The sequence below is a fragment of the Fragaria vesca genome, linkage group LG4, assembly GCF_000184155.1.
Source record: "Fragaria vesca subsp. vesca linkage group LG4, FraVesHawaii_1.0, whole genome shotgun sequence".
Lineage (NCBI taxonomy): Eukaryota > Viridiplantae > Streptophyta > Magnoliopsida > Rosales > Rosaceae > Fragaria > Fragaria vesca.
The window spans coordinates 12,759,695-12,770,526 of record NC_020494.1 but is presented as its reverse complement, the minus strand read 5'-3'; the positions used below and the strand labels follow the sequence as shown (position 1 = coordinate 12,770,526).

At 38.3% G+C, this 10,832-nt stretch overlaps 2 protein-coding genes across 2 annotated transcripts; both read left to right on the top strand.

The window, feature by feature from the left end:
* Positions 1-71: 71 nt before the first annotated feature.
* On the top strand, positions 72-3,679 carry LOC101292399 (UPF0613 protein PB24D3.06c-like). The gene is made up of 9 exons (XM_004296898.1): positions 72-408; positions 1,165-1,241; positions 1,469-1,574; positions 1,930-2,022; positions 2,112-2,177; positions 2,330-2,472; positions 2,715-2,823; positions 3,159-3,223; positions 3,361-3,679. The coding sequence occupies exons 1-9, from the start codon at positions 196-198 to the stop codon at positions 3,506-3,508; spliced, it is 1,020 nt and encodes a 339-aa protein (XP_004296946.1). The 5' UTR covers positions 72-195; the 3' UTR covers positions 3,509-3,679.
* A 3,387-nt stretch (positions 3,680-7,066) lies between these two features.
* On the top strand, positions 7,067-9,035 carry LOC101292108. Its single transcript, XM_004296897.1, has one exon. It carries the CDS (start codon positions 7,083-7,085, stop codon positions 8,913-8,915), a length of 1,833 nt encoding a protein of 610 aa, XP_004296945.1. The 5' UTR covers positions 7,067-7,082; the 3' UTR covers positions 8,916-9,035.
* The last annotated feature ends 1,797 nt before the right edge of the window (positions 9,036-10,832 follow it).

Sequence of the window (10,832 nt, the reverse complement as noted above, 5' to 3'; positions counted from 1 at the left end):
AAAATATCCCAACCTCGCGTGTTTGCCACGTCAGCTAAGAGCAGTGGAAAGTGACAGCGACGGAGGAGAGTGAGGAGACCAAGCAGTAGTAAAATCTCGTTGACGGTTACCTCTGCCTGCGATGCAGATTAATTCTGGATACCTCCTTTTCAAATCCCTCTGATTCAATGATGGGATTCAATCAGAGCGTCTGAAATGAATCCCTCGCTGTCTTCTTCGTCTTCCCCGACTTCTTCGCATTCAACTTCCGCCGGTTCCTGGTTCTCCGGCGTCGTCCGCGGACGGTCCGACCGGGCCGGGTCCGTCAAGATGGGATCGGACTCTGCTTCCGGTGAGTTTTCCGGCCCGGTTGTGCGGAAGAATCAGTTTCGAGGGGCGCTGTTCAAGTACGGCCCCAAACCGATTCAGGTTAGGTTTGAATCAGAGACTGTAGTTAATTTGAGTCGGAAATGGAGTTTGAGGATTTGATCTCTGGTTATGTGTGATTGTTATCAGCAAAATGTGATCTTTATGTGCTGGCTAGACTGAACTGTGTTAGTGTGGTGGTGCTTTAAAGATTTGAATTTTGGTGCTTGAATTAGTGTTAAGCATTTGATTTTGGTTTATTGGTTAGGAAACGCTGGAGCTTGAATATGAAGGTTAAGCTAGTTTTCGCTTTAGGATTAGTGCAGTGAAAATTGTGAGAGTATATCAATTTGAGATTGATAGGGTTTTGAAAGAAGAGAAGTTACTTGGTTTCGACTTTCGAGTGCTGGAAGATTTGGTTTCTCTGTATGTATAGCTATTTCTTTCAATCAATGACGAGCATTGTTTTCAATTTGGATAATGTTGGAAGGTGCATGACATAGAACAGTGTTTTCGTAGGTTTGTAGGAATTAAATGTGAAACTAATTTTAAGTTCAAGTTAGGTTGAAGAGCTTACTGCCGACATTCTTTTTCAGTGATAAGGGCTCAAGGCCAACATTCAGCCAGAACATACTATAGCTGTCTTTCTAGTTTGTTCATTATTTTGTTAATGAGAAATCATCCAAATGCTATGTAGTTGCTGTTTTCTATAGTTGTCAAGTTTAGTTCTTTTTGGTTATGCTGGCTTTTGGACTAGCTTCTCTGTTTATAGATTTTAGTGTTTATGATGTGTTTAATGATAATATCCCTACAATACAGGTTGCATTTAAAACAGGTGATTATAGACAGCAAGTCATCTTTATTGGGGGACTGACTGATGGCTTTCTAGCAACAGAGTATGTAATCAATTTGTTTGTAACATTTATGATGTGCCATTTTGTCTTCCATTAATCATCATTGATAGATTTTGGTGTTGATAGGTTCATCTCATGCAATTTGCCACTAAGAAATGCTTTCTTTTCAAATTCACTGTCATTTTCAAAAAATAATCAAATTCACTGTCCTGAATTGTTGGATGCTTAAAGCAAGTTATTACTATCTCATCTTTCTTTTCTGATTTCAGATACTTGGAACCTCTTGCAATTGCTTTGGACAAGGAGAAATGGTCACTTGTTCAACTACTCATGTCATCCTCATACAATGGATATGGCACTTCCAGCTTGAAACAAGTAACTTATCTTAAGCCTATCATATGGTTATTCTCTATACCAGTATTCCTATTTGAGAAATGCTTCCAATTTAGTTGGTTTTACATCCATCTTCTATATGTGTGTGTGTGTGTCCGTTTCTGCGTGTGTATTGAAGGTCATGGCTTATTTCATGTTTTCCATTAGTTCAAGATCATACCTATTTTAAGCTTTCTGTTTTGTGTTTGGCTTCTCTGGGCTTGGAAATATTGACCTCTCACGCCTCTTACTTATTTTCAATCTTTATAATGTTTCCTTCTTTTTGGGGTTTTTGGGGGTCAAATCACAAAACATATCTGCTTTTACTAACAAGATATCATTTTCTTATGTATAAAAGGACGCGATGGAACTTGATCAACTGATTAGTTATTTTATAAACAAAGAAGATTCTGAGGGTGTTGTACTGATTGGCCATAGTACTGGCTGCCAGGTTTGTGTCGATTGCACCTTAGATATGAGCTTTTAAGTTAATTACTCTAGGACATTATTTGAGTTTCTTGCTTTTGGTTATGACTCCAGGACATTGTACATTATATACGTACAAATGCCGCATGCTCTAGAGCTGTTCGTGCTGCCATTCTACAGGTAGCACACTCGAAGTTTGTTTTTGTTACTGATACTTGATATTTGGTGATTGATCCCAATGTTCTTATTCTTGCGTGTCGCACATCTTCCTTATTGTCCACCAATTGAACCTCTACTTGAACTTTTGGCATAACACCAATCAAAATGTTCAGGCTCCAGTCAGCGATCGAGAATACAGAGCAACACTTCCTGAAACAGCTGCTATGATTGATTTGGCTTCAACCATGATAAATGAAGGCCGTGGATCTGAATTAATGCCAAGTGAAGCAGATCTAGCTCCCATAACTGCCTATCGGTGCGTACACAATGATATGATCGTTAATACAACAAAAATGGAAGAAATCATTGCCAGTTGTGGATAACATGTATTGGAAAGAAATGCGTATCACATTTACAGATTTTGAGTTGCATGCATAATATAAAGGCACTGTAAACATCGATATGGAAACATACACTCACAATCTGCAACATATCATTGAATTTGGCCATGAAATACCATATTGTTATCCTTTGTCTAAAGAGTGAACTTTCCTGCAGGTATCACTCACTTTGTGCATACAACGGGGATGATGACATGTTTAGTTCCGACCTTACTGATGACCAGCTGAGATTGAGACTTGGACACATGTCTAACACACCTTGCCAAGTAGAGTTGCCAAACTTTAAGTAGCACATGCGTAACTGTTTATCTGCTACATCCCTGAAGTTCAGGACTTTGAAAAAAGGGGCATTTGGTTTTTTGAAATTTATAAAAAGACAGTGCCATATTATTTGTTAGACAAGTTTATAATAATAGAAAATCTAACAGGAAAATATGGATAAAGGATAATGCTAAGTAAAACTGACTAAGATAGATAGTCATCCTCCGGTGACAAGCATGCATTTTGGTTAACTTATAAATGAGAATGATGCTTCTTTCTCTTTCTGAGCATCCTAACATCATCAATTGTAAAACTTAAGTCAAGTCAAAAATCTTTGCAGGTTATATATTCCATGGCTGATGAGTATGTGCCAGACTATGTTGACAAGAAGGCATTAGTTCAAAGGTATTTATCTCTCATGTTGTTTAAGAACCATTTGAGAGTAGTTCAGATTATGATTGAAAAAAGAAAAAAGATGTGTTATGTTGGTTATTAAGGTCTTTAAAATGGGCATGATGGGTGATGTTGGTTAACTCATGCAGATTGTGCAAAGCAATGAGTGGGGCAGAGAAAGTTGAAATTGAACATGGAAATCACTCCCTTTCTAACAGAGTTCAAGAAGTTGTTGCAGCTATAATTGATTTTGTTAAGAGAGACGGGCCTAAAGGGTGGGATGATCCTTGGAATTAGTGTGGTGATTTATGATCGAATTTCAATTCCAAATTATTTATTTTCATTCCTTTCTTATTTATTTCCTCTTTGGTTTCTTAGCCTTTACTTTTTTATACCAGAGGTCAAGTGAATTGTAATCATATATTGCTCACATTGTTGAAAAGAGAGCACATCCTTGTTTTGTCCGACTATAGCAGTTTCGAATGGAACTTATGTGAATAGCTTAATCAATTATTCCTATAAGAAAATGTGATCATATTATCATCTTTTGTTCATCGCTTAACGTTTTCGAGTGTTGCAGTTGTAGGGTTTACTGTCAATTACAATAGCCTCGTTTACATCTACATATTCCTGAGTAACATCGAACACAAAAACATTCCTTAGTGTCCTCAGATGTTTTGGGATTTGTCCAAGATTTGAGTTTGGCTGTACCTTTTGAAAACAAGAAACATAGCTGTTAGCCATAGCTTGTCTTTTATCTTTTGGATTTTGAAGGTTCAGGCGTATCTGAAAGAATGAGAACTCCCTGGTGTCGTTTGTTGAAGTAACAACTATGAGGAGGGAAAGAAAAGATGGAATGGAACCGTTGGTTAATGGATGGTGGGGGTTGGTAGTTGGTAGTTGGTACCCACCATTTGTTTTGGCGCAATTTTTCTTTGAAGAATGTCAAAAATTCAAGATTGACGAACAACTTTCTGGCATAGAGAAGAGATCATGGGAATTCTCATTTTCACTCCCAGATAATGCTCGTATTTCTTGGCCAAAAGCCAGTTAGAGCTTCAAACACTTCAACAGTTCAACACCACTTTACCCTTTGACTGTCTCTTCAACATCCATTACTACTCCCACTCATTATCCCTTTTCTTTTTCTTCTTCTTTTGAAAAACAAGCGATGGCACTTGGTTACCGAACAATATTTCAATATTAAAATCAGTCAAAATAAGAGGAAGGCAATTTAGGTAGATTAGAAAATCTATAACTAGGAGTACCAGATAAAAAGCAACGATCAAGTCTGCGTGTTAGTCTTTTGAGTTAAAATTGATCCAAATGTCTTTTACTCGCAAACAATCAGATTCAAATCAAACAGAACATTGTCTCGTTTGATTAGCGAAAAAAAAACCCCAGGTGTTGAGTAAGTAAATTAGTTCGCATTGGCCTTTTAATTTTCACATCCTAGTAGGTAGAATATTGTGATATGTGACATGCCTTCCAAATGTGTGTGGTTTTTTAATACACCCAGAGATCATCACATATTTTTCATTGGATTCGATTAACAAGGAGAGGAGTATCTCATTTGCGATTGAAACTATGTATCAAACTCAGCACAAAGGTCTGAACTACCTGAGACGAGAGGCCATATCTGCATGCACATGATAGAGGTAGATGGATCATGTCAAATAGTCCTTGATTAGTTGCTTGATTAGTTTCTCAAAGGCACTTTGAGTTGGAATGAAGTATAGGCTAGGGTTTGCCTACACAAAACTTAGATTATGTGATTATTGCTGGTCCTTCATGATCATGTGGTAATGTGGTATGTACCAAGATAAATTAGGTTGACAAAATGTGCTTTATTAGTTCAATCATAAACTGCATGTTTCTTAACGTAATGATCGAATGCCTCACGAAACTTCTTTCTCTCCTAATCTTGTCCTCATGATCATGTAATTTGACAGCTTACCAACTCTAACAAATTACAACTAAACTCTAGCCTACAATCTATGGAAGGCCAATTACCAAGTTACCTACTCGTAAATTAGGAAGTGTATTCTATTGATCGATTAAATTTTCACATATATACTCAAAGAAAGGTTTAGAGAAGTTTATTATAGAAAATGTATAGAATGTCACCATATGAGGAGCATGCATGGAGAGTATCCATAATCCATACAGCTTGTAGATAAGGAAAACCACGGCAAATTTATGACTTTTTTTTTTTATCAGGTAAATTTATGACTTAGATTTTAATTTTTGGTAAGAAAACAAATCCTTGAATAATGAAAAACAAAATAATTGAATGAAATTCAATTCCACCACTGGAGAAGGAGAGTATGAACTTCCAATTCATAAAGAAAGTTGTATGTGTTCCATATATATTATCTCTTTGACCTGGATTGGAAAACATATTGCTCTCTATCTTTTATGTCTTTTTTTTTTCTTCTATAAAATGGTTGTTCAGACTCCATCGTACTTCAAGTACTTCTGACTATCTTATTTTCTTTTTCCGACTATTTTTTCTTTCTTTTTCTGATGATCTAATAGTGTGATTCTCATACCAAGGAAGAGTTGGATTACTATTACATATCAAGAGGTGAGCAGCTACTTAGTTGTTGTTATCATGTGATGGTTTTGCCGTTATATCTAATTCAATTTATTGTCTTGGATTTTGTTTTTGTTATTTCAATTCGTATTTTCAGTTATTTTCAGTTTTTGTTATTTGACGTCTTTAATATGAATGTAAGAGTTTGTCATTGATAGATCTCTATTCCAATCCAAACCATTCATTACTTTCATCATATGTTGTTTTTTAAGATTTGATTTCTCAATGTATCTTTAACTATTATCATTTGATCGAATCTTTCAGTAACGCATATTAACTAGTATATATTGGTATGTTATAGACATGTGGATCCGACAAACGCATTGGCTTTCAAACATACTTCTATTGTTCTACATCTTCATTATCGACGGTTAAAATTTACTAACAAAATAAGTTAATACGACGATCATCGACTTTCAAAATTCGAATTTAACACAAACATTTTGAGATCACTATTTTGTGATTCTTTCATGTGAGAGTTAATGAGTGTATTTCCACCGAAGCTTTTCTCATGCCCAATGTGGGTCGGTCTCTAGGTGTTGGCCTCCTTCGTGTCCCTCCCACCTCCACACTACCAATTCTTTCAATTTTAAAACATCACCATGTGAATTCAAGGTGGCAGTGTGGCACCATATGACCATAACCCCAAAACCAGTGAACGCCACCAATAATCCCATCCCCCATATATCACTTCCCCACCCTCCTCCAATTGACCTAAATACCCCTATCTAGCACACACCGACGCTCCTCTCCATTGGCCATTGGTCCCCTAGTCGGTGCAGATCCTCATCAACCTCACCGCCAATCTCTATCACCACACCAAAGGGCAAATCTGTCTACCCACATTAAAATTGTCTGCCCCTCTCCCTACTTCAAGGCATCACCAGCTTTCCCTTGTAATAATAACACAACCTCTCTCTCCTCCTACACTAAACTGCCGTTGTTAGAAACAAAGAAAGAGCAAGCCTTTCTCTTTCACTTTTCTCCAAAGCCTCTGTTTTTAGGTTTGGGATTCCATATACAAAACTGAACAATCAAAAAGCTTGGCTGCATTGTCCATCCCAGAACCCTAGTACTGCTACTCATCAAAAACACACCAACCCAGTAAGTAAAGCTTTAATCTTTTTCTTTATAGCTGCTATTATTATATACAAAGGCATCATCAAAATCGATAAAAACACATTCTTGTCGTCAAAGTAATTAGCAATCTGGGTTTTGTTTATTCATTGTTTGCTCTTATTGTTTTGCTGTAGTTTTTACTTAGTACCGTCTGAGATGCCAGAGAAGGGAGCTATGAGCTGGCCTACATCGTCGAAACCAAGTCCTCCTCTGCTTCAATGGCGACTTGGGTTAGTCACAGCTCTTGTTCTTGTGGGAATGGTGTTGATTTGGAGCACGGATGCAACAACTATGAGGAACTTGGTGGAAGCCACCAAGTCTCAGCAGGGCTATTTGACTACAAAGGTTAGCGCTTTTGCTAATAATATAGCTCAGAACCATGAGGATAAGGAAGTTAGCACTGCCCACATTGTAGTTAATCAGACCCAGAAAGAACCCAACTTGACCCAGTTGAAAACCCAGATGGGTTCTCAGGACCCAGTGAATCATACCCAGAATGTGTCACCTTCCGATCAGAATTATTCAAGTGGGGTTTCTGTGGTTCCTGCTAGTTTGGACTGGGTTACTGCTAAAATAGAGCCTAATGTGACAAAGAATCTCCTAGCTAAATGGTTAGCTCCAGGAGGAGAGCCTTGTAGAGATGCTAAGACTGTTGAAATTGCTATTCCTGGTTTGGATGGTAAGGATCTGATTGAGTTGTCTGCTGGTGAAATCTATGAGTTTGGGTTTCAGGCTTTGGATGAGAGTAAGCAGCCTAGGTGTTTGGGTGGGGATTATTTTGAGACTGATCTTTCAGGGGAGTCATGGAAATCTAGGCCTGTTGTGAAAGATTTTGGTAATGGGTCTTATTCTGTTTCGCTTCAAGTTCATCCAGATTTTGTGGGATCTTATAATCTTACTATAATCCTACTGTTTAGGCATTTTGAGGGTCTTAAGTTCTCACCTAGCCGGTTCGCATACGATAGGGAGATTCGGAGAATTCCGATCAGGTTTTACAAGGGCTCGGCTCAATTGCCAGAGCTACAAGTTTGCAAAGAGTCAGATTTTGGAAGAGATGTTTGGTCAGGAAGGTGGACTAGGCATGGTAAGAATGATGAGTGTGAGATTAGTCATGATGGTCGATACAGATGCCTCTCCCCAAGTTTTCCTTGCCAGAGTCCTTGGTGTAGTGGTTCATTGGGGGCTTTGGAGAGTAATGGTTGGGTTTACTCCACACATTGTTCTTTCAGATTGTTTTCAGCTGATTCTGCTTGGAAGTGCTTGAATAACAGATGGCTTTTCTTCTGGGGTGATTCCAATCATGTTGATTCGATACGAAACATTCTCACCTTTATCTTGGATATGCCCGAAGTACAGTCAGTTCCGAGACGGTTTGATATGCACTTTACAAACCCGAGAGACCCTTCACAGAAGGTTCGAATTACAAGCCTATTCAATGGTCATTGGAATGAAACACAGAATTACCAGGGTTTGAATTCCTTGAAAGATGAAGGATTCAGGAATTTGATCAAGAAGTACTTCTCGGAAGATAAAGTTCCAGATACTATAATCATGAACTCAGGCTTACACGATGGCATATATTGGTCCAACATAAGAGCTTTTTCTGCTGGGGCAAGCTATGCAACAACATTTTGGGTGGAAATCATGGAGTTAATACGGCAGAGAGGTTTGGTGGTGCCAAAAGTCTTCTACCGCACCACAATAGCCACTGGTGGGTATGCGCGAACTATGGCGTTCAATCCTAATAAGATGGAGGCATTCAATTGGATACTCATTGAGAAATTGAAGCAAGCTGGTATCCTTTCTGGTGTGATTGACAATTTTGACATGACCTTCCCGTGGCATTTTGATAATCGTTGCAACGATGGAGTACACTACGGCCGAGCTCCTGCAAAGGCAAAGTGGAGGGATGGCCTCATTGGACACCATTATTTTGTGGACCTTATGCTGGATCATATACTGCTGAATGTACTATGTGCAACCAGATAGGAAGCTGCTGCAAACATGTGAAGCGTTTCAAATTTTCTCTGAAACTTTTCAACGATGGCGTCCCAGAGCTATCAAGAGAATTTGAAATGCAGGCTCATCCTTGAATGCCAGAATGAAGGGGCTTGAAGGCCTTTGACGTGTACAAGGTGGACCACTCATGGTTTTCATTTATATTGTTCATTAGATTGAGTTTGGCATATTCTTTATTTGTTTATATATAGCTAGATATGGTTAGACTGAAGTCATTCCCACAGGTTGTACATCAGGAGAGGTTCTAGAATTTCAAGAAAATAATGAAATTTTGTATGAGCTATCATCATCTCAAGGTATTGTATTTCTTTTACATACTTCTTCAGCAGATAGCCCTTCCTCTTGTTGCTTCATATGCTGCAACATGGCATATCATATTTAAGCATAACCATTCTGCATTGTATATCTTTTACGCAGCTTTTGGGTTTAAGAGCAAACACCAACAGGCAACAGCCACCACCACCAAAATACTTTCTAACCCCTCCAACTTGTGGGCAAATCAAAAGCCTTAACCACAAAGTTGAAGGGAAAACCAGTATAGCTGTTGGGTATTAAGTGCTAAATTGTTAGACAGAAGCTTCCTTGCCTTAAAAGTTTCGATGATGTTGGTCGATTTTAATGCTGAATTGCTGATCAAGTTGTTTTCCTATATGTTTGACAGTTTGAGTAGTTGTTTGCCTACATTGTTAATTTGATATACGAACGAATGCCAATCGCTCGTTTTCACAAAGATACGTGAAAGAAAGAAAAGGTCGACAAAGAAAGGAAATCACATGTGCAATTGCCATGACTAGACATAGCAATCCTTTAGGTTTGGCACCAACTTAGTGTCTGATTTGCAAAGGTGAATGAAACCATGCAAAGGTATGAAATCGACTGTGTAATTAGATTGATAATCACTAACTAGAACCGAGTTCATCTGTTCATGAATGGAAACTTTCTATACAATAATCATTGTGTTCGACTTTTAATCATTATCATTTCACCTGATTCCTTTCCAAAAAGAAAAGAGTTGCATCCTTTTTTCTGGTCTGGAAAAGTTATTACCTTGATTGTTGATTCCTTCAAATCTCAAGGTAACACAAAAACTTCTCCATATTTTCCCTGTACCTAGTACTTCAATCAAAGAAAAAGAAATGGTAGTTTCCTACAAACCAAGTTTGATGCAGTAAGCATACTAACACCAACGATGAAGCATCCCAAGCAATTTCTTACTGTTTGCCCTTTGTTGTTTGACACTAGATGTTTTTCAAGGAAGGCATTTTGGCCAACATTTCTGGCAATATGTCGTGGTAAACCCCTGTGAATCAGAAAAGTACATCACGATATATAATGGGTAATTAAGGTGCAGTAGGAGGTTGAGTGTTGTTGGAGATGACCCACACTTTAGAAGCCTTTGAGATAGCTTCACAGGATCAAGAACAGAGGTCATTGCTCTAACTTTGAGATATGTTCGTATCAGTCGTATCTAGATGGTGTACAGATCACTCCTCGCTCCTGGGCGGATCTTAAGGACACTTTGGTATAAACTTGTTTATGCTCGCGTTTACTTAACCAAAGCTAAGGGCTAATATGAGAACAACAAAAGTCAATGTGCGGGTCATTGACTCAATTAAGAGGTATTGTGAAAGTCATGTTTGCACTCACTTCGATCCGCTTCATAAATTCCGGCTTGAAATCTTAAGAAAACCCCCAACACCGACTGCCACTTTGCAGCAAAAACATTACGGCAATAACTAGAGTAAAACTCTAATAACTGTTTCCGAAAACATAACACACGTGTTTCATTTGAAAATTATACAGCGCACCCGGGTGCGCGTCCATCTCCGCCGTCCATTTTGAAAAAGTCAAAAGTCCGCGTCAAATGGACGGTGGAGATGGACGGGT

Excerpts from the sequence above, each read along its gene's own strand:
- LOC101292108 (XM_004296897.1), top strand. The coding sequence starts at position 7,083 with ATGCCAGAGAAGGGAGCTATGAGCTGGCCTACATCGTCGAAACCAAGT.
- LOC101292399 (XM_004296898.1), top strand. The coding sequence starts at position 196 with ATGAATCCCTCGCTGTCTTCTTCGTCTTCCCCGACTTCTTCGCATTCA. Across the intron at positions 1,575-1,929 it reads GCACTTCCAGCTTGAAACAA|GACGCGATGGAACTTGATCA; the intron begins GTAACTTATCTT and ends TATGTATAAAAG. Across the intron at positions 2,023-2,111 it reads GCCATAGTACTGGCTGCCAG|GACATTGTACATTATATACG; the intron begins GTTTGTGTCGAT and ends TTATGACTCCAG.